The 23,863-nt window shown below is 38.5% G+C and overlaps 2 protein-coding genes across 7 annotated transcripts in view; both read left to right on the forward strand.

Annotated features, from left to right (window-relative positions):
- Nucleotides 1-18,185, forward strand: part of bms1 (BMS1 ribosome biogenesis factor) — a 50,804-nt gene extending 32,619 nt beyond the window's left edge. The window contains exons 10-23 of the mRNA XM_077551080.1: nucleotides 4-503; nucleotides 1,464-1,565; nucleotides 1,975-2,135; nucleotides 2,218-2,299; nucleotides 2,917-2,996; nucleotides 3,183-3,368; nucleotides 5,073-5,261; nucleotides 6,243-6,423; nucleotides 7,856-7,914; nucleotides 9,824-9,946; nucleotides 10,060-10,207; nucleotides 13,408-13,583; nucleotides 16,544-16,705; nucleotides 16,957-18,185. Of these exons, the coding sequence (XP_077407206.1) occupies nucleotides 4-503; nucleotides 1,464-1,565; nucleotides 1,975-2,135; nucleotides 2,218-2,299; nucleotides 2,917-2,996; nucleotides 3,183-3,368; nucleotides 5,073-5,261; nucleotides 6,243-6,423; nucleotides 7,856-7,914; nucleotides 9,824-9,946; nucleotides 10,060-10,207; nucleotides 13,408-13,583; nucleotides 16,544-16,705; nucleotides 16,957-17,175 (2,368 nt within the window). The 3' untranslated portion in view covers nucleotides 17,176-18,185. The remainder of the gene's footprint in view (nucleotides 1-3; nucleotides 504-1,463; nucleotides 1,566-1,974; nucleotides 2,136-2,217; nucleotides 2,300-2,916; nucleotides 2,997-3,182; nucleotides 3,369-5,072; nucleotides 5,262-6,242; nucleotides 6,424-7,855; nucleotides 7,915-9,823; nucleotides 9,947-10,059; nucleotides 10,208-13,407; nucleotides 13,584-16,543; nucleotides 16,706-16,956) is intronic.
- A 4,471-nt stretch (nucleotides 18,186-22,656) lies between these two features.
- mtr (5-methyltetrahydrofolate-homocysteine methyltransferase) overlaps nucleotides 22,657-23,863 on the forward strand; it is an 80,728-nt gene continuing 79,521 nt past the window's right edge. For 2 of the 6 annotated variants that reach the window (XR_013289238.1, XM_077551074.1), the window contains exon 1: nucleotides 22,658-22,951. Coding sequence is in view for 4 of the 6 variants with exons in the window: in XM_077551074.1 (XP_077407200.1) it covers nucleotides 22,897-22,951 (55 nt within the window). In the remaining 2 variants the exon portion in view is untranslated. Of the gene's footprint in view, nucleotides 23,062-23,863 lie in introns of all 6 variants that reach the window. The other 4 variants (XM_077551075.1, XM_077551072.1, XM_077551071.1 and 1 more) reach the window with 4 other exon arrangements.

Genomic DNA, 23,863 nt, shown 5'->3' on the forward strand with positions numbered 1-23,863 from the left:
CAGAGAAAACGAGGGCCACATGGAGGAGCGTATCTGGGATCCTGTGAGCAACAGGGAGAGGAGAAAGGTGATTTTTACTGAAGAAGAGGATGATGACAAAGGTGACAACAGTGACTCCAGTGATAATGAAGACAGTGACATTGACGAAACCGACACAGAGGAGCTGGATGATGCACATAATAATTCCTCAAGTTTTATGGGAGAGACAAGTGACAAATGTTCAAATGGTCAAAGTGGCCCAATCGCAAAGAAACGCAAGATGGAGGAGACAAAAGCTGTTAGAGAAGTGATGTCCGAGTTGCCTGTTTTCGCTGACAGTGAGGATGACCTAGAGATGAGTGGGGAAGAAGTGGAGGCTGGGAGAGCAGCAGACTCTGGACATTGCTCTGAAGAAGATGAAGAAGAGATGGATGTTGTTGATGAAGAGGAAAATGAGGATGAAGCTCAAACTGCAATAAAAAAGACAGTTAGTGAAAGGGGAGAGGAAGCACAAGAAGAGCTGGGTAAATGCATCTTTTCAGTTTCAGAATTTTGTCATGTTTAAATGTATTTTCATTTTATTTTAGTTGGATTTTCACTGTCAAATGATTTCCGTCAGCAGGGATAATGCCCTCTTAAGCAGTGTAGTGATAAAAGTAAATATGCACCTAATTGTAGATAGGGATGGGCGATACAAATGGCCCCAAATTAATATCACTGTATCAATTGCATCCCTTCAAGGTAACAGTACATATAATATAAAATTAAGGTAAAAAATATTTTTAAATGAATAATATCTCATAAATTATTCCTTTCTGGATAGTTTTAATGATACAGTCCATCAGATAAGCTAAATGGATCAAATAAATAACAATGATGAAACAAATTTTAATTAGGATAGTCTGATATTTTAAGTGAAAACACTGTACAACAGGCTTTCAGTTTTGTTTTCTATAATTCATTCAGATATATATCTATGTCCATGGCTTAATTCGCCTTGACCTATTCTGTTTTCAACTGTAATAAAAAGAAAGCAAGTCTATTCAACGAGATTAATCAGATCAAAAATGTCAAAATTAACACTCAGCACGCAAACAAAACCGCAAAAGTGTCTTTTTTTAATTCCTGTATGCAATACTGTTACTGAAACCATGTAAATGTCTCCAATGTGTGAGTAATAATAAAGGTTTTTAACTTTTTATATTATAAATGATTGTTTATTATATTACTGTAGTATACTCTCAGCTGACTTATGCAGTTACGTTCCGCTTTATTTCAGGCTTTAGGTGCTGCATATCGTTCTGCTTATTTTTACTCCAGTTACTTATGCTTATTTTTACTCGGGTTGCACCATTTTAGTATTGACAACTTCTTTTATAAAGGGAAATTACATAATCTACATTCCTTATGGAGTTTGTGACACAATTACGGTAGTTTGTTTGTCCTTGAGTTCACTTGATGGAACCTTTTGTTTTGATCTATAGGGGCTCTGCGGTGGAAAGACTGTCTGCAACAGATGGCATCTGAAGCATTTTTACGCCGCCAAGAAGCTATGCCCAACCTGCGAAAACTGGTTTATGGTTCAGGTATCAAATAATAGCGTTTTTACAGGCTTCAAGCTGCAAATGAAAAAAATATATAATTCGCTGGTGTCAAAACATATCTCCGAAATCGTCACATTTCAGGAGACCCCAAAAACTGTTCATCAGCCTTTTTCAACACTTAAGATTGGTCAATAATTCGTAGAAATAATTCAACTGACCAAAAGTATAGATTTTTTTTTTAAAAATATGAAATGTTCCAAATTGTGACTTGCGAGGTTTTTGGCCCGACGCCAGCGATTTAATATTTTCAAATTCATGTATTCATCCTTTTAGATAAAAAATCGGATGAAATGCTACTATGCTATCACCCACATTCATATCAAGATAGTTATGCTCAAAGAAGAACGCAGATATATTTCTGATGTTTTTACCAACATTTGTCTCTATTTAGTAGCTGAGGGAAAAGAGGACGACGACAATGATAGTGATAAGGACGAGTTGGGAGGACTCTTTCGCATCAACCGCACTCAGAAGAGTAGAATGTTTCAAGCAAATGCTCTTGATTGTTCACATTTCAACCCTGATTCCTCCCACAACTGGGATCTGGAGGAGGTAGTATTTTCGCCACACATAAATGTACTAATATATAATTTCTGTGAAAATGTAGCTGAAATGTTTTGCCTTATTTATCCAGATGCTGAACTCCATTAGGGATTGTTTTGTAACGGGGAAATGGGAGGAGGACCAAGATGCCGCTACGCTCCTGAAGGAGCATGGTAAATAGAAAAGTCCACTTCCACAGTCCTGATCCATTACCTCTGCAATGCAATTAAAAACAAAAATACCATATCCAAATGTTGTCAATTATCTTAGGCTACATACACACTGCAGGTCTTAATGCTCAATTCCGATTTTTTGGGAGAAATTAGATTTTTTTGTGTAAGTGTTCACATTACCTATTTGGGCAAAAAAATACGATTTGGGTCGCATTTGCCTGCAGTGTGAACGTAGCCTTAGTTTTTCTCAATTATTCGAATAAAAGTATCCCAAGATGATACCTTTTAATATGGGTGTACATCAGCAACGGTTCAGATCAAGTAAACAAAAATATGCTATTCTTGACTTTGGAAATTTAAGAAAATTTTAAAAATCTAATCTTTTGCAGCCCTTGGCGATGAGCTGAACATCACATGATCGGCCCCGATTGTCAATCATGTCGATTGGATCTGGACAACCCTAAACCTTTTACATGATGTCGGAGATTTTTAGGGCCGGAGGCGGCTCGATTTAATAAGGCTGTTGCCTCCAAATTTTATATGCAGGAAAAAGCTTGGATTTTTTTGTGTGTTTCTTATAGTTAATCTGACAATTAACAAAGACATATTTCATGTAGATGAGATGTATGGAGATTTTGAAGATCTGGAAACAGGCGAAGTCCACAAAGGAGAAACTGGGGCACAGGATGATGCTGAGGTTTGCTTAGAAAGTTCATTACTAACTGAATGTCAATTGGAAAAGTATTGTCTTTGCCATCATATCCACAGTTATAGAGTATTTATTACATTACTGTCTACATCATAAACTTTTTGAATTTAGCAGTCAACTCTTTTTACAAAATGTTTTGTTATTCATTTTAAAAAAAAATTATTTGACCAACAGAATAATGAGAGTGATGAAGACGATGACGCTGAAGAGACTCCAATGAAGGTGGATAATGATGAAGTCCAGAAAAACAAGCGTTTGGATAAAAAAAGGAGGCTGAAAGAGAGGTTTGATGCCGAGTACGATGACGGCGATGCTACTTACTTTGATGACCTAAAGGAGGAGATGCAGAAGCAGGCAGAGGTATTTGCGCACATTTGCGGAATTTCATCTCTTTGACTCAAACTGATGCTTAAAATTAGGGATGTGCGAGTACAGATACCAGATTTCATAGTTTCAGTACTCGTGACGGATATGGATACCGGTACCGTGCTCTTGTGGCCATTTTTCGGTCAGGAACTGTCAGGATGGAACAAACGTTTTGTTCCATCTTATTTGTTTTGTTACGTTTCGTTTGTTTCCTTATGAGGTAACACTTGTTCATTTCATTACTTCCAGCAGCGCCATTTCGGCGTGCGTTACTGAGATTAAGTAAGTACTCTTGTTGTGAGTAATAGTACCTATTATTTGTGGTTCAATCTGTGTTATATATGTTTGTAGCTCACGTAATTTCGCCGTGTTTAATTGCCTCGTTTACATTTGCCGTGAGCTTAATTGCCTTGTTAACATCCTCGAGCTGCGGTGCTAAAAAAAACCCGGTGCCGTTTACGGCCACTTCAGTCAGTGTAATTCTTTTAAATTAATGTGGACAACACTACAGGAACTAAAGGATGAAATGGTTATCTTGCATTTATTGACCGCCACAGGGGGCTCCTGTAAGAAAGCCTATAAATATTCAGTTGTACGCAACAATTTAATTAGCTCTGAACCGCAGACATATCTTTGTATATTGTATATCGTCATTGACGACTGCTATGAGATAAAGATGAACGGAGATCATGAAACAGGAAACGGAAATACAGAGCAGCCTTCCAAATTAAAAGCATGGATTTCAAAACAAGATATAATTAAACATCACACACTAAATAGCTTGAGAAATTCGTATCATTGTAGATGTTACTAAATTACATGAAACACTATTGTGTTAAATTGAATTCTTTGCACTTCACTGTATTCCTTAAAAAGAAGTTGTACAACCACATATGACTGGGACTTTTTTTTTTTCTGGCCACTGGATTATTTGTTTAATCTTATTTATCGATTAAAAAAAAAACATTTTATTGTGTGCTCTTTGCAAAATGACTTTTATGAGCAAATTGAAAAAATATAATGGCCGTTAATTCTATTAAATTTTAACGAAATTTGCTATAGTTGGGATGTATATGTCTTTTTTTTTTCTTTTTCTTTTTTACCGGTCATTGTTTTTTGGGAAATTGTATGCATTATAAGTATTAATGGTATCGGCACTTGGTATTGATACCGGTGAGTACTGAAGTTTTGAGTATCATATCTGTATCGATCTAAAAAAGTGGTATAGAAAATCCCTACTTAAAATCTTTGTAAACTGTGAAATGACTCGTTACCAGCAGTTTTAAATTGTAGAACATAATATTCTCATACTTTAGTTGTTTGAATTTGGATGATTATGGCAGAAAGACTCAAAAATAAAAGTAAAAGCCTTTCCACAGTTTGGCCAGGTGCTAACTAGCTAGCTCCCTAACTAGCTCCAATGGTGCTTGTTTTACCTGCTAATGAGCTAGCTAGCTAGCTAGCATCAGGGGCTAAAGCCAAACTGGCAGAGTTTTTACTTTCTGGACCTGGATTTGCCACCTTGGGTGTCTTTCTACCACAATCATCCAAATTGAAACAAATAAAGGCTTGAAATACTTCACTTTGTGTGTGGTGAACTGATGTAACAAGTTTCACTCTTTGAAACAAATTATTGAAATAAATGGACTTTTCCTTGATGTTCTAATTATATGACCAGCACATGTATTTTTCCCATAGCTAAACAGGGCAGAGTTCGAGGATTTGGATGATGAGACAAGAGTACAGTATGAAGGTTTCCGACCAGGAATGTATGTCAGGTTGGAGATCTCCTCTCTACCTTGTGAATTTGTCACAAACTTTGATCCTCACTATCCTATCATCCTCGGTGGCTTGGGCTCCAATGAGGGGAGCGCTGGATACCTACAGGTATGTCCAGTTGATTTACATCTCTGACGAGGTTTTACGATTGTTTTTTATTATTATTAAAGTACGTTCGCGCTTTCAAAGGATTAAATGTTTTAACCAGATTAATCATATTTTAGTATTATGATCAATCATGATAATCACTTAATTAAAAAGGCTTTTTATCAACATTTTTTTGCTCACCAAATTTGAAGAGCACCTGTTATGTATGTATTCTTTTGACATTTAATGTTATGAGGACATCTTCAACATTTTTGTATCCACTGCATACTTTCATCCTCCTCTTTTTCAAATCAGTAACTTTGCAAATTTTAAATTGAGAAAAAAAAATTACCCCAATATTTTCACATGAACAAATCTACGACCACGTTATTAGGGCCACGTATATATATATTTTTTTTTCAGAGGGGAGGGGTGTGGTGGTGTAATATTCCAAGAAAAAAACTCGCAAATTTGCCACTTTTTAGTGGCAAATTTGAGACTTTATGAAGTGGCAAATTTGAGACTTTATGAAGTGGAAAATTTGCGACTTTATAAGGTGGAAAATTTGCGACTTTATAAAGTGGAAAATTTGCGACTTTATAAAGAGGAAAATTTGCAACTTTATAAAGTGGCAAATTTGCAAGAAAAAACCTTCAGAAACTTACAAGTAATACAATTTTTTTACCGGAATATTGCCCTCACCCTCTAAAAATATAGATATTTATACATGGCCCTACTATGCCGTCGTACAAATATTCTGAATGTCATGTACAAACATTTATTAAATGCCTTACTTTAATAAATGTAGTTATGTTTAGTGCTCAATCACATGCTACCGTTAACGTAACAATCCACTGTCAAGCTAAAGGATCATCTTCTGTCAAAATTAATTGTGATATATATATATATATATATATATATATATATATTGTGATTCATCAATTGAGTTAACGCTTTAACTTTGACAGCACTTAAGTACATGCGTGTGTGTGTTTCTCTTAGATGAGACTGAAGAAACATCGCTGGTATAATCGCATCTTGAAGACAAGAGACCCACTCATACTGTCGCTCGGCTGGCGTCGCTTTCAGACCATCCCCCTTTACCATATTGAGGATCACAATGGGCGACATCGCCTTCTTAAATACACACCACAGCACATGCACTGTGGGGCCTCCATCTGGGGTAAGTTGAAACGGTACAATACTGTGCAAATGGACAAACTCTACATGATTAGAGCACATGATGCAATATCAAACAGTAGGGTAGAAATAACATTTACCATATTTTAATCCAATTCAGCCATAATTATGGCTCCCTCAGATTGGCTGTGAGCAATCAATGGGCTCTTTGCACAAATCCACTACTTCCTGAACTCAGTACCACTGACTTTAGTAACCACAACGACAATGGTCAGACACACGAGGATTAATCAGTTTGTCCAATCATGAAAGACAGGAAATGGAGTGGTATTGAGTTCAGGAAGTAGTGGATTTGTGCAAAGAGCCCATTACTAATTCTCCTGATCTGAACTCATCATAATAAAAATTCTGCCCCCCCCCCAAAAAAGAATAAATCTAGACAGATTTTCATATTAAGAGAAGACCCTACAACTTCAAAGGAAAACAGTAGTGTATTTAAGAGACTATCAGTAGTCCGATTCTACCTAAATTGAATGAAGCCAAAGTGCTTCAGACAGAACATAGAGAACACCTGGCATTCCAAGACCAGCCTTTGTATTTCTGAAAGAAAAAACAAACAACAATGACATCATCAAATGCAAGTGCACTGAGAGCATCAAACACTACATTTCTTTGTATTCATTTGTTTCTGTTCGTTCATTATGTGAACAGACGGTTGAAGCCGTTCTGTGGTGAAAAAAAGCACTGCATACAGTGGGCAAGACTGGGTGGCGGGCATTGAGTTTAAACCTCGGCCTTCATTGGAGACTTAAATTAGTTATTGCACCTCCTAATGAATATACGGAAATTCTACATAACTAGGCATGGCATTAAAAAAGAGACAGACGTTTAATGTATTTGATGATGAATACTAGGGGTGCAACGATAACAATTTTCGGTCCGATCCCCGATCTTTTAAAAAGTCTGACCTGCCGATACAGATTTTTGCCGATACAGATTTTTTCATTACAAGCAACATATACCTTTAGTGTTCCAATCTTGAAGTAGTTCTCTCAAATAAAAATGAAAATCCTATTAGTCATCTCAGCAGAACAGGACAGTGGCTAACTTTTTCAGACCTCTGAGGAGGGAGATGAGATTGGTGGAAAAGATCATTTTATTTTTAAGGGATCGGCCGATCACCGATCTTCCAAAATTAAGGAAATCGGGGCCGATAAATCGGCAGGCCGATAAATCGGCAGGCCGATCGATCGGTGCACCCCTTATGAATGCCATATCACTAAAGCAAGCCAATTCCTTTATCTTGTAATACATTATCTCCAAACTACTGAGAACATGACAAAAACATGCAATTTTTTAAGAAAATACAGTATGCTCACCAGAGATGGTGATGCAGTTTAGAAACCATTTATGAAGGATGCTTAATAAAATGCTGTATCCAACCTACTGCACTATTTTCTCACTTTTCTCTGTAGGTCCAATTACACCGCAGGGAACAGGATTCCTGGCTCTGCAATCGGTTGCAGGAATTAATGTAAGTAATCTTTTTTTTTTTTTTTAATCAATCAAAAAAAAAACTTGTTGCTGAACTTTAGACTGTTGTGTTGTGTGTCTTCAGCTTGTATAAAGGTCACATTGGTCATGGATTCCCAACCATCATTTGGTGCAAGTAACGATTATTAAGAATCGATAATTCTGTCGATTTAATCAATGAATCGGATAAAATAAAAATGTCTAATCAAATTTCATTGTCTCGATTACTGAACTTACGACAGAACGGATGAGACGGACGGGTTTCATGTGGTTTCGTGCGGCTTATTGCACTTCTTTTTTTCTTTTAAATTTACCTCAATGGTATAAAGTTTTTGGTTCTTTGGCTTTGCATTGCCACATATGAAGACAATAGAATTGCACATAATTCAGTGTGTGTGTGTCTGTTTTAGAGCTGTTAAACGATTACATTTTTTAATCAAATTAATCAGATCATAGAATCATGATTAATCACTAGGCTTTTTATCAAAAAATTTTGCCCGCCAAATTTGAAGAACGCCTGTTATGTGTTAATTCCTTCTACATTTAATGTTATGAGGATGTCTTCCACATTTTTTGTTCCACTGCACACTCTCTTCCTCCTCTTTTTCTAATCAGTTAATTACTTGCATAATTAAAAATGGGGAAAAAACAGACCCCAATGTTTTGGCTAGAACAAATATTCTGAATATCATACGCAAACATTTATTAAATGCTTTACTTTAATGCATGTAGTTAGTTATGTTTGTTGCTCAAACACAACCTGCACTACCTTTAACATAACCATCCGCTGTCAAGCTAAAGGATTATATGTGGTCAAAAATATAAATAGTATGATTAATCTGTATTAAACATAATTAATGTGATAATTTTTTGTGATTAATCAATGAAAGAACGCTTTAACTTTAACCAAATAACTAGTGCTGTCACAGTTTTATGTTTAGACTTCAGACACTTGGACGCAACAAAAATTTGAACATTGAACTGTTAATGGGTTCAAATAAAGATATTAGGAACAATTAAAGTGCATGTTTTATATATGGTACATGGATACATTTACTCATCTAGTATAGTTCTCTGAGGAGAAGAAAAAAAATACACAGATAAGTCCGGAAGTTAGGGTATGGAAAAGTATGGAATTTTGAAATTCCAAATGTGTAGGCAGTAGGAACCCTGCAACGTTCCTCTACATTTCTTGGTTTTGCCTCAGAAACAGCATTATTTGTTTGTCTGTTATGTTCGGGGATTGGGCTCACCACTCTATAACTTTAATTTTTTAGGTGTGAAATCACGATGCTGCTCGTCTTAGTGAACACCCATTTTAGCATTCTCTTTTCGTCTTAGGGCATCATGAAGTATTGTAATATATCGTTGCTGCTATGTGAAAAACACTTACGTCCATTTTTTTTTGTTGTTGCTTTTTTTAAACGTTTTTGGCATGCCTGCATTCCAAAAATGGACATAAGTGTTTTTCACATAGCAGCGACGATATGCAAACTGATCCATCTCCCTCATATGCAATAAATAGGCCTGTCACCATAGTAAGAGTAAAACACGCGTATGGTAGTACTTGTACTTGTGGCTTAAAATTTTGTGTTAGGCGGGTTGGTATGATAAAACTATCTAGTATCTACGGCCCCTGGACCTTTTGAAATCATAGGGACAACTGTTCAGTGTTTCAGTATTTTACGCAGAACTTGTTCCTCTCTAACGAGGAGCAAAACGCGAACAAAAACGCAAAAACGCAAAATTCACAACAGGTGTTGTGCTCCATGACTCAACCATTAAATTTCCTGGTTCAATTAGAATCGAATTAATATCACGTGTTAAGTTTTTGGTTCATTAACTTTTTATGATTTGTTTGTTAACTTTTTATTGGCAGTGCACTGAAAGCATGTTTCCCTTCTGTGCAGGGCAATTTCCGTATTGCAGCAACAGGAGTCGTCCTGGACCTAGATAAGTCAGTGACGGTGGTTAAGAAGCTCAAACTCATTGGCTACCCATACAAGATCTTTAAGAACACCTGTTTCATTAAGGTAGGACCTTTTGAATACCTCTTGTATTCTCAAATACAACACCCTGTCCCTCTAAAGTATAAAGAAAAAAATCGTACAGTAGGCTGTTGTGACTTCTCCCTTCCTGTATGCAGGGTATGTTCAATACAGTGTTGGAGGTGGCTAAATTTGAAGGGGCCTCTATAAGAACAGTGTCTGGCGTCAGAGGACAAATCAAGAAAGCACTGTCAACGCCACCAGGATCCTATAGAGCCACATTTGAGGACAGGCTACTTATGAGTGGTGAGTTTGTCCTACTTTTCCGTTGATGTATATGACAAGCAACGTGGCAGGATTTCCCAAAAATGAAAATCTGTCAAAATGCCAAGTGTGGTTGGAAAGGCCACTTCAACCTGAGTATAACGCTGCACGAATGTTGAAAATTGGATGTGAAGCTTTTCAGAGAAATTTAGCTTTTTGTGTGGGGGAAAATGGCATTTTTGGAGAATGCTTTTGTATTGTAGTGCTTATTGAAAATCTGGTAAAAAAAAAAAAAAAAAAATCTCCACAAAACTTTACACATTACTGTACTAGGCCATGCTGAATTCGATTTTAAACTTATTTCTTATGAAAAATGCTAATTTGACAGCCTTAACTAGCATACATTGACCAAGAAAAGTTTTTGCTTTTTTAAAGGGATGGACTGTATTTATTTAAAAAAGAAAAAGAAAAAGGAAAGTTATGAAGCAAAGCTATACAAACTGACATAGTATATGAAACTATAATGTCATTTGAATAATTAAGGGAATTAATTTATTATTAATACATCATTATTATAATTAACTTATTCATGTATATATTCATGAGAAAAGCAGCGTACCTTAGTCAGCAATTGTTTTCTTGTGAATTTATCCGTATCCATAGGGGATTTTAGAGCCGTTTTAACCCTTTCGTGCACAAATTATGATAGCCTACATCAGGATTTTTTTCTCTTTTGGCATGACCAAAAAATAATTTTTTTTACGTTCATTTTTAGAGGAGTTGGTGACATGTCCACCAGGGTGGATAACGTGCATTTAAGCAACTGATGAAATATGTTTGTTAGAAAAGAGTAAATAACAAAAAAATTATGTAAACACTAAGAAAATGTCTGTTTGATTTTTAAGATCGTGTTCACATATTTTTAACATATTTCAAAACTACTACATGTATTGCAAAAACAAATTAACAGAAATTAACTTTTTGTGAAATAAGGATAGTAATTTTATTTTTTCTGGCAACCATTCATCATCACTGCCGCCGTCATCATCCCCATTTGAGTCAGATGGTGTTGCTCGACTATCCTGTAGGTTTTGCTAGCATGTTCTGCACCTGACGACTACAAAACATAAGGACCAGGGGCCTCATGTACGAAGACATGCGTGGCTTTCGTACTAAAACACGCCGTACGTCCATTTCTAGAAAACGTTGCATGCACAAAAAAATCCAGATGTACAAATCCATGCATACATATACGAATCTAAGAGCATTCCTTTCATACATCTCAATCAATGCGGAAATGTTAGAGTACCAGACTCCTCCCTCTCCACGCCCGTACATAAATATGCAAATTAGTTTAAACAGGGCTTGCATGTGGGAATGATTACGATGCATGATAAGATAATCACAATATAAATCATGAGGCACGAATGAAAAAAAACATTGTGAGCTGGAAACACTTGAAAATAATATAGAGGCCTGGAAAAATTACGTTTTTTGGCAGGCGGTCTTTGGAAGTCGATAACCTCCGTGAGGAAAATGCCTTAGTATGTCGGCTGTTGCCGTTAGTGGCTGAATGCTGAAGGGGTATCAGATTGTGACTTTACAATAACATAAGACAACCCTCCGCCGACGCTGATACCGGATGAATGGCGTGTTTAAGGAACATCGATCTGATTGTGATCGTAGAGGTATAAACTTGGAAGACACGCCCCTCCCCCCGCGCGGCCCTCAGTGACAATATTGCGTGGCATGTCCACCGCCGATATAGAGAATAATGCGCTTGTTTAAGGGGCATAATTTTGTCATTGATCAATTTGTGATTGGGAAAACCTACTCACACACAACCCACTCATTCCCCAAGCAGTCAAGATGCTTTCAATGTAATAGTTAAACTAAATAATTCAAACGGCATGACCTTTAAAGCAAAAAATAAATAAATAATTACTGCAAATAAAGTATTTTCAAAAGCAACAAAGTTACAGTAACACTAAGTTGTATTATTGTCACAATACAGCTAATAAAGTCAAAAGTCCGATTGAGTCGACAATCGCCATTCCCTCAAATTACAAAATCAATACTTGGATATTTTAACAATTATATTACTCCTTAGTTGTTGCTTGATGTCCCAATATATTTTTACTTGCAAAGGCCTCCTAGAATGTAAGGAATAGACACTTAATTCCTTCCTTGCACGTCACATCTGAACTTCTGTCGTCCATCTTGTTGTCTGTCTGTCTTTTTTTTTTGCGCTTATAAACGTTGACCACTGGATGGCATTGTATGTCAAGACTACACTAGTGTCCACTGGAGTGGCTAATGACCAACTGTGGCAAAAGATTTGTTTATATAGGAGAAAACAACATTTTATTAGCTGTCCACTGTAGTAACCACTATCCGTGAAAGTGTTTTGAAGTGCTAATGGCATCGGCATGTTTTTTCCTCTTTTTTTTTCTCGAAAATTCCACCAAGATGGCGGCTTCTTGTCATGTTACCAATATGACTGCTTCCTGTACAAGGATCTGAAAGAATTTTTTTTAATTTCACACGTGTCTGACATTTTTTGGTTGATGTACAGAAAGAACAAGAATTACAGCACACTTAATATCCACTCCTCCTTAACACTACTGAAAACAACCAGTTTTGGGTGGTCCTAAGTAAACATACCCTTTCTCACCCAGCCACTCTTTTACGAGGCCAATGGGCTTTTGTTATCTTGACAACCAGTTGGTGGCACTAAGTGTTTGCAACTGGGAAAGCAACTACCTATTCATAAACAACCCAGAGTCACCTACCACAAGTAAAGTGAGAGGGTTAGCAGGCCTCGCTAGCCTGCTAGGTCGTCCGCCCATGGATCGGCATCGCTAGTGCACGGACAGGTATTCGTCCAATTTGCCGCCACCCCCTCTGTTTTGTGTCAGGCGTGGATCCACACAACATAGCGGGGCTAGTCTGCTTGCAAGGCGGACTGGTGTCCAGGTCATCTGGAATGACGGCGCTCAGTGCTTGCATAGTGGAGGTGGGCTAGACAACTGAACTGGTTAAAACGTGTTTCACACTATATCACAAAAATTCAGTTCTAAGTTGTTCTCTGTATTTGCATGTTTTCAGCACTTATCTTCAAATACATGTATTGTAGTTAGTAGGGCTACAATCATTATTTGAATAATTGATTAATCTGCAGATTATTTTGGGGATGAATCAGTAATTGTTAAACCCTGTTATCCTGTGTGACAATTTTGCAGATATTGTGTTCCTGCGCTCCTGGTATCCAGTGTCTGTTCCACAGCTCTACAATGCTGTCACATCTCTGCTGCTGCCTGTGGGTCAGAAGGACAGCTGGTCAGGAATGAGGACCCTGGGGCAGCTCAAACATGACCTGGGAGTCCGCAACAAACCCAATCCTGACTCTCTGTACAAGGTAGAGTAACACTGTGAAATTATAATTCATATGCCAAGTAGGTATGGGCCTTCGATTTTGATGGTATGATAACCGTGAGCAAAAATATTGTGGTATCACGGTATTAAAATCACGGCTCTAAAATGCCTTTTTTAAAATATTTGGGTAAATAAAAACAGCTGTTTTTCATTCAACACATTCTATTTAATTTTTAAATAAAATATCGAATATTTGGTACATTAACTATTTCAAACTCAAAAAACTCATTTATACGTTTAAGTTTTTTTATGCATACAGAAGGCTTTAATACAGCTTCTGACATGAAGACGTCGCCTAAAGCAATTGTAGTTATTACAAAAAACGGCCAGCAGGTGGGAGCAGAGTATAAGAGATTAGCTCTTTTTCCCAGTGTTGTCAACAGGTTTGTGAATTATGATGAAACTTAGCTATATTCTAAAGCTAATTGTTGCGAAACAAACAGATGCAAATATACTTTTTTCCTGGTGATAAGAGACTCTTAATCTTTCTTTTGGTAGGTTCCATGTTTTTATAGCAATAGAACATAATATTTTGTGGACCTTGCAAATTCAAAATCCAGTAAAACAGCCAGGAGCGAAGGGGATTGCTTCAGTGAAGATGGCTGGGCGTACCATACTGAGTTTAAATAAATAAATGTTGACATTCTTCTTGTTTTAATTTTTCTTAGCAAGTCACTGTGTCCCATCACTGGTGAGCTATTTTTTAGGACAGATTTTACTCATGCTTGCACCAATATGTGTGCGCTTATTTTTTTAAATTTATTAATTTATTTATTTATATTAAGGACAATAAGCATCTCTCCTTATCTTTCATTCTTACCCCCTCCTCCATGCAAGACTGCACATGCACTCGCTGTAGAAGGAGACGGAAGTTAATTGAAGGCAATTAACTTCAGATTGGCTCGTTTATGCAACTCGGCAAGAAGAGTTCTGGGTGGGGGGGGGGGGTGTTTGGGGGTACGGGTGGCTGGGAGCGGGGGTGCCTGGCGGCCCTGCTGTGCCCCGTTCTGCTGCGTTGGGCTTGGGGCGCGGACCGTGTTGGGGTGGGGGGCGCTCCTGGGTTTGCTCTCCGGCCGGTGGCCCCTGCGGTGCCCGGGGGTTGTGCCTTGGCGCTGCCGGGGCCTGGGGGGTTGTGCTCTGTCCTGCCCGGGGTCGATGGCTCCCCTCTCTGGTGGAGGTTTTCATGCATGCCAGATCCACCACACCAGCATCTACCGAAATTCAAACACAATCTGCTTCTTTCTCTGGTCGTTCAATCTGTGAAGGCTGATGTCTATGGATCTCACTCTGCTTCATCTATCCTTCCTTCCTTCCCTCAGTCTTTCTTTTTGTCACTTGAGGTCTCCCTAATTTGTTGGATTTTAGATGTTTCTGAGGATAGGGAAAGATTTTGGTTGGTAACCTGGTGGGTAGTAGGTGATGTCTAGTCGGTGCTAGATTTCACTTTCCTTTCTTTTCTTTGATCCTTCCTTGGGTCTCCTGACAATGTCACAACTCTAGCTGGATTCTGAAGTATTCTGTTTAGGTGAACGGTATGGGATTTTTAATAGGTTTTAGGTGAATTAATGAGTACACACTTACATGCATGCACACATGCACACACACACACACACACACACACACACCCACCCGCACATGCACATACTCACGCACATACTCATGCACATACAAAAAAAAGAAAAAGAGGGAAAAAAGAGAGAGCAATGATGATGACATGTCAAATTAAGATTACCAAATGACCAATACTGAGCTTTCTCTAAGAGAAAAAAAAGAAAAATAAATTGGATAATTTTCCACGGAAAACGTGATGATCTCTCATGGCACCCTGATTGGGAAATATTGGTTACCTGATTCTAATTGGAGATCATGTGGCCAAATACCCTTCACGAAATTTTGTGTAAATCTGTGTGAATCTGCATATGAATAAAATGTCTGAACGATAATAACAGCAATTCCTGTTTTTTAACTCATTCAATTGAAAAAAACGTTTAAAAAGTTTTTTTAATACCATATTTTCACGACCGTAAGGCGCAGCAGTCTTAGTTACGGGTGCTATTTCTGTATTTAACACACAAATAAGGCATTATTGGGTGCAGGCATGGTTAAGCATACACTAGCTCGAAACAACTTTCATGCTAAAACATACGCTAGCATGCATGCCAGCATGCTAGTGTATGTTTTTGAAAAGGCAGCGGAGCAAAACTGAGTTTGGTTATCCTTTATTGAAGTATTTAACGATGTACTCACATTACTTTTGATCAATCCTCATCCACAAATCCCTCAAAGCCCTCATCTTCTGTATCTGAAACAAACAGCTGGGCTTGTTCGCCATCAAACATGCCAGGTTCCCTCTCGTCATCTCGTCAGTCTCGTTCCCGTGCGGCTCCTCAGAAAAGATGTCTGTTTTTGCGAAAGCTTGATTAGTGCAAGCAGACACGTTTAGCCCAAGCATGCACAATCCATTCACAAATTGTGGCGTAACTCGCTCTAGCAGTTCCATAAAGCGAAAGCAGTGAGTACCAAGACATTCAACTGTATCTTATATGCAGGAAACCTGGACCTTGTTGAAGACTCGCAGGCATGAGAAACCAGTACTCAAATCATCTTTCAGTTCAGTCTTTCAGATTCTCATGCCTGCCAGTCCCCAAGCCGGGCCAAATTTCCTGTATGTAAGCAATATGTCGGCAGAAATGCTCCCACGCAGATAGTCAAGCGGAGCGCTTACCGAACAAAAATCAGTCAAAATACAGTAAAACAGCCGGGAGCGAAGGGAGTTGCTTCAGTGAAAATGGCTGGGAGGGAATGAGTTAATAAGTGCTGATGATTTTTAAAATGTCAATGGAAAAGTTCAAGTTTAGTGTAGAAAATGTAATCCTTTTTAGAGTTGATGGTTTTGAGTAGGTCACCAGAAGTAACCCTAACTCTGAATCTGCTTCATATCAGCATGTGGTCCGGACAGAGGCGCATTTCAATCCCCTCCACATCCCCAAAGAGCTACAGAAGTCTCTTCCCTTCAAGAGCAAACAAAAGCAGCAGCAACGCAAAGGAAAGACACCCAGAGACATCCAGAGGCCCAGCGTGATCAGAGAGCCTCATGAAAGGAAGGCGAGTAAAACTGAGTATCAAGTTAATACAATCCTGGTATCATTGTGTGAATCACACTTCTGTTTCATTGTGTGAATCACACTTATGTTTTTCCGATTCTTTATTGGTCTTATTGTTCTTCTCACTTTTTCCATCTTCATTCAACTCACACATAAAACATCCGATTTACACCGTTCCAATTTCAACGTTTTGAGAATTTTAAAGATGAGTATTTAATAATCCACTGGTTTTCCAATTTTTTCTTTTTATAGGTAGCGGCTCTTCTCCACGCTCTGAGCACAGTTCACACCTACAAATCTAAGAAAGCGCACATAGTGCAGCACGCTAAACACAAGGAGTTCCTGCATCAGAAAGAGAAGGAGGAGGAGGCCAAACTGAAGAGACAGAAGGAAGCCCGCAAAAAACTTTTCCGCGTTATGGGCCAAAAGGACCAAAAGAAGCTAAAGTCAAGTCTTAAGGGGGCTTCATAAGATTACTAACACGCCATGTTTTCACTCATGAGGCAGACTGAGATGTTCTTGCTGTGTGGGTTGCTACAGTTAAGAATTTCCAACAGCATTTTTTTTTTAATTATAGTAATTATGTAAAGATGATCTCAGTTATGGACCTGTTTTTTTAAAACATACCCACCCGATGCCTGTTAGTGGTTGTCAATATGTCTACGCTAGTTCTATGATTAACTTGTGATCAATCAAGGTATCAGAACATTGCATTCTAACAGGAATCAAAATCACAGAGCATTTACAGAACATCTGGCATGCAATACAGTACTTTGGTTTGACAGTTATAGGTAGAAATTAGTGTTGTTCCGATACCATTTGTTGGCCCCCGATACCCAGGTTTGCAGTATTAGCCGATGTCGATACCATACCGATACCAAAGTTTTTTTGTTTTTTTCTCAACGTGAAAAAGCTACCCTGCCGTTGGTTCAGAGCATTCAAGGGCCAATAGGATATCTTAGCTCGGCTTGCAGTGAACATGTCTCACATCAGTGAATGTCGTGCATGAGCAAGACATGAGATGCTGCAGGAACTTCGGGGTAAATTTACGGGGCCAGCCCCTTATGTATGCATCTTTACTGCAGGAGCCTTCCCAACCGGGCCACATTTACAGGAACTTACGGGGACGAGCGGAGGTCCTACTCGAGGGTAGGTACGCCAGCCCGATAAACTCCCGATCGGACTTTCGTGCTGATTGGCAAAAAATTATTTTGTATAAAAAATTATCTTACCTTCATGCGCGACGATGATGCATTCTCGGCTTCAGTCGTTTTTCTCTATCATCGTTCTGATTTTTTCTGCGCCGTGCTTGGGTGACGTCCCAAAACCCGTCGCAAGACGATTACGTGTCGATCGAAACTTGTAACTTGCAAGTCAGCCTTTCAAATGCTTCATCTAAACGCTGTCTCCTCTCACTCAAACCATCCATCCACGCCAAGTACATAAAATAAAAAGCTGAGAAGAAACGGCGACCACCTAAAGTCTCTTTCCTCGTTGTGATTTTCATTGTGCGGTGCTTGGGTGACGTCACGGGAGAAACCGTCGCACAGCGTTTACGTGTCGATCGAAACGGGTCTTACTCCGCAGTGGAGACACAGCCACAAGCGATACCATAGCACTGTTTTAACCCGTGCCTGTTATTTTGTTTTTTAAATTATTGTAATTTTTTCCAAAATCAGACTTTTCCTTTGAAGTGTGATAAGTTATAACTAAGTCATTTCACTTTCAACCGCTCAAAATGTTCACTGGCATCAGACCTATCTATACATATATAGTTTTTATTTTTATTTTTTTAATGCCCCCTATGGACAATAATAGCAGTATTATGCTAACAGCAAAACAACTATGCTAATTAAATCAAAGTAAAATATTTCATATGACGTAATTACATCCTTATATAAGTCAGTAAGTCGTAACAAGATATTTTTTTTAGAACAAGAAAGTCAAAGTCGCAATAACTGATTTTGATGACAGAATTTATGAGTAACACTTTAGAACAAATATGCAGAATTCATGAACATGAAACACCAGCTACTGAAACGAAGAACTACTACTAACTAAACACCAGAACTATATATTTTTTCATTTAACTTTTCATGCAATGGGTCTTGATGTGTTTTTTTGCAAATGTAAGTTCCACGTTTTGCGCAAACGTTTGAAGCCCGACGAGGCTTTGTGCAAAGGCCACATTGTTTGCGTTAAGACGGGGGTCCAGCACGCTGCTCTGCATGCTCCACCAAGCCTTCGGCAGAAGGCTTTGCTTCCCGTTTCAAAATTTCAGGCCAAATTAGAGCCTTGCCTAGTTCCTCAAGCCGCTTGAAGCTTTTTTTATGGTTCGCTGTATGATGCCCTCGTTGAAAAATAAATCTAACGCAGTTTCAGGGCTGCTGATTCTGGCTACTGCGTAGAGCAGACATGGGCAAAATTCCAATTCCAATTTTTTTATTTTATTTTTTTATTTTATTTATTTATTTATTTTTGTTCAGCTCAGTGGCGAGTGGTTAGAGTGTCCGCCCTGAGACTGGGAGGTCGTGGGTTCAATTCCCGGCCGGGTCATACCAAAGACTATAAAAATGGGACCGATTGCGACTCTGCTTGACACTCAGCATTAAGGGTTGGAATTGGGAGGTTAGATCACCACATGATTCCCGAGCGCGGCACTGTTGCTGCTCACCGCTCCTCAGGGGATGGGTCAAATGCGGAGAACAAATTTCGCCCCACTTAGATGGGTGTGACAATCAGTGGATCTTATCTTATCTTATTGGATTTGGACATTTACAGCAGGAGACGGCACGGTTTTGTGTTGAACGCAGCAATAATGTCCTGATAGTCCAGAGAATCGGTCAATTCTTTTTTGAAAGAAAGCAGGGACAAAGAGTTCAGTCTATCAGTCAACATTGTGGCACTTTTGCGTGTTTTGATCCTTTTGACAGCTGAAGATAGTCTTTCTACATGTTGTCATGGGTGAGGTGAGGAGCGCGCATGCAGGAGACTGTTGATATTGGTGAATACATCCCCGGGGCGTACGTCGAGCAATTCAATGAGCGTTTCCTTGTTGGCTTTTGGCTTCTTTTTGAGCTGCTGCACAAACACCGTGTGCTATGCGTCCCCCACGGAGATGGAAAAGTGGTCAGAGACGGATGTACGCGCTTTGTCCTCAGCGCGTGACAGGCAGCAGCGGCTATCATGCAGCCGCATGTGTCACACGTACTGTGGGCCCGGGTTAAAAATGGGTGGGCCAATGGAAAAAAATTCTTTAACTTTACGCCTTGAATTGAAATCTATTAATAATAGATGCAGTCACCAGGTTTGACAGATCACAGTGTATGTGCTATTATAATCTATTTACATTTCTCCTCCCACTTTGCCAAATAGTGTGTAAATGCCGCATCTTGCATATTCATTGAGGCAAACGTACTACCTGGATTAGGGCTATTTTATAATAATCATAATAATAATACATTTCATTTAAAAACAGCACCTTTCAGAAAAGCAAAGCATAAAAACACAGCAAAAGTTGAGCTAAAACAATAAAAATGAAGCTATTGGAAAAGCTGTTTTAAATATGTGGATTTTGCACATTTGAAAAACGCAGTCCTAAGTGCACACTATAAGTAAATTGGGTTGTACATTTATCTGTGTGTTTTTACTGTGCTATGAGGTCCAAATGCTCCTGGTCCGGCCCATCTGTCAAAATTTCAAACCCATTGCGGCCCGCAAGTCAAAAAGTTTGCCCACCCCTGGCGTAGAGGGTTGCCCCGGGGTTAGGAATGGGACGGGGTAAATGTGTGGCCACTTCGTGAGTAGGATACCATAATAGTTTTTTTTATTTTTGGAGAGCCACTCACTAATTTATTTGCCCTGATCGCCGTCATTTTCATCATCCTCTGCCTCCCCGTCGTGTTCATCTCCGCCCCCCTCCTCCTCGCTCTCACCAATCATCTGCGTCCACTTCCCACTCCTCGTCATGCTCATCTCCGTATTCATCGTCATCATCCTCTTCCTCCTCCGGCATTCAAAGTCCAAGAGTAGACTCTTCAACCTCTTCCGAGCTCTCCGAACTAGCGTCCGAATAAAATTCTTCTTCGGAATCAGTACTTTCTAAAACGAGCCAAATCGCGTCCTCCAATACCATCTTACTAGCCATTGCTACCAGTTGTGGTGAAAGAAATGCGAAGTAGTGATCATCGCGAGAATAACGTCCTCAAAAATGCCCCAAACCAATAAGAGTAAAGAAATTCCAACACCCAACCAGTAAGAGTTGAAATTCAAACAATAACAATAAACAAGTGCATTTTTTTGCCTTTGTGGGCAATACCTTTGTATTTTCTTGGGTACACCTGCAAATATGCATACCCAAATAGACTGAAAGTGAGCTCAGACACATCGACACCAAACTTTTTTTGTAATGCCAACCGTTTTTATCGCATTCATTATGACCAATCTGCAGCGGGCTTTGCACAAGTAAATTCATTTATTAGCCTATGGCTCCTCCTAGTGAATTTTGGGTGTTAACACTCCACACAAATTCCTCTATTTTCATGTTTATGACTCGTCAAAGAAGCGATTGCAGCAGTAATCACGGAAAATGCATTATAACACATCAGGTTTACAGCATATCAAAAACTGATTTATAACGGGAGTCAATGGGCCCAAATTGGGCATTATTACAAGAATTTCGAGTTAATCTCTCCCTCCTGTTTGCAATAATTATAAATTGCAGCATGGCACCATTTTGAACTTCTACATTTTTTAACAATCCTGGTGAAATGTCAGGTCCCTCGTGTATTTTTTTCCAAATGCTTTTTCTTTGATGAAACACAGAAAAACATCAAAAAGACTGAAAATGGACACATAACACCGACGGGGTTTAATGCAGTATCAGGGCCTCTGCCGATACCAGCATCTGTATCGGAACAACACTAGTAGAAAAGCATGGTTTTAGACTGGTATTGGATTTAAAGGAACTACACCTTAAATTTGTTTAAATCCTATTTGTCAGATTGCTAATGGTTTGCAAACAGCAGTTTTTGGACTTGTACTGTTAATCTTTACATGCATCTCTTCCGCAGTATTAGAAAACATTCAGTTCATCAAATATTTTATGGAGTAAGATAACTGTCAAAAATCGTGATAAACGATTCGTAGCCATAATGATTTGTGGGTTTTAAATGTTTCCTTGTTAGCACAAATCAAAATAGTTTGAGTTCGATTTTTTTTTTTACTTGGGAGTATGAATTTAAAAAAAATGTGGTTTAGAATTTATTTCTTGTGACTAAATGAAAATTCTATGGGTTAATTTTTTCTTTCTTGTGGCTAAGAATCAAAATTGTGTGGGTTTTGAATTTTTTTTTGCAGCCCCACAGCTAAGGTTACATGAATAGGAAATGTACCGTTGACTGTTCATGAGTTAATCACATGAAAAATACAGACAACCATTCACACCAATGGGAAATTAAAGTCTTGATTTAACTTGAGCATGTTTTGGGGATGTGGGAGGCAAGCTGGAGTACATAGAAAATGCAAACTTCACACAGGTGGGCCTGAGCTGGGATTTGAACTCAGAAATGCTTGACTGTGACTCTGTGAGGCAGATGTGTGCACTAACCACCAGTACAGCGACTCCATTTATTTAAAAATAAACACACACAAAAAAACATTCTGAACCTAAACATTGCTGGTGTTGGGCCAAAGCCTGTCTATTTGGTCATATTTTTCCACACATCTATACTATCTATATGTGTGTTACAATATTTTTATTTTTTTACCAATTGTTTTAATGTTGAAGATGGCTTAAAAACGTTAGCAGATGAAGAGGAGAACGAACATGCCAAGCTGCCAACTCCTCACCGGAAAGCTTCAACTGAAATTGGAACCTCGAACCTCAGAACTGTGACACGGTGACACCCATGCACCTTTCTTCATTCTGGTGGACCATTTCTTTTAACAGATCGTTGTTTACTTTGCCATCGCATCATGATCACGTCTTTCCCCCTCCATCCGAAGTTTATTGTTTGACTTATAGCACTCAGCAAATCTAACTTGGACCAACACATTTATTTTGAAGTATCTAAAACAGGAAGTTTTCGTCCGAGGCTCGGAATAAGTTAAAAATATACAGTAGTTATCCCGTGTACGTGTACAGTAGTATTGGTACGTGTCGCCAGGATTTTCCCCTCCAAACGCCCCCAAATGTTGTTAAAGATGGTTCAGACTAACGGTGCTGCCCAATATTCTTCAGAAACAGGTATTTGCATTTTAAACACACAGACACTAGCTTTCGCTACAATTAGCTGTTAGCACGCAGCCTTTTGCACGTGGAAAAGTTATGGAAGCTAGCGCGTACAACTGTGTGAGGTGAGTAGATACGACACTGTTTTTGTACAGTACTTTTCCAGATCGACAGCTGACAACAGGCACCGGTCTAGCTTCACAGTGAACTACAGTATTCTACAGCGGATGTTGTTATGAGTTGTACAGTAGAATGAAAGCCGTATCTATTTAATTTGGATAGACACGGTTACAGTGCACTACTGCATACTATTGTAGCGAGAAACTGCTTTGTATTCACATATTATGGGTAACATGCTTAAGGTATATGTGAATGTGTGTTTCAAAGATTAAATAATGATACACTAGACCAGCATTATCAGACAGATCTTCTCGGAACCATTCCAATGATCTACCATTTGACTTATGTATACGTTAATTTTGTTTTTAAAGGGATACGTGACACATTAAGCCATATTTTTTGTTTATGTATTTAATTTATATCTGGCCAAGTTATTAATACTAAATCAATAAGGGTCAAGATATTAGTTAGAAATTTGTTTTTGTTAAGTCTGTGTCAGTGTCAAACTTAATAACTTTCTTTATTGTTATCATATTTTCACAAGGTTTGTATCATGTAAAGCTTGATAAACAGAAAATGACAACATAACATAATGATGGTAATTATTTCTGATTAACTAATTCCAAAGTTAAAGGGATACTAGACTCATTTAGCCATTTTAAGCAGTAATTATTTTTTTTTTGTCTAGGATTAATTTGATAACTTCATTATTTTAAGTACGCATTGATTACTTTTTGTGTACCGGTATTTGTGTGTACTGTTTTTGGTTTTTATTTGCCTCTGGTAAATGTTGCTGCATCTGGCTTT

Source organism: Vanacampus margaritifer, chromosome 18 (assembly GCF_051991255.1).
Source record: "Vanacampus margaritifer isolate UIUO_Vmar chromosome 18, RoL_Vmar_1.0, whole genome shotgun sequence".
Classification (NCBI taxonomy): Eukaryota; Metazoa; Chordata; class Actinopteri; order Syngnathiformes; family Syngnathidae; genus Vanacampus; species Vanacampus margaritifer.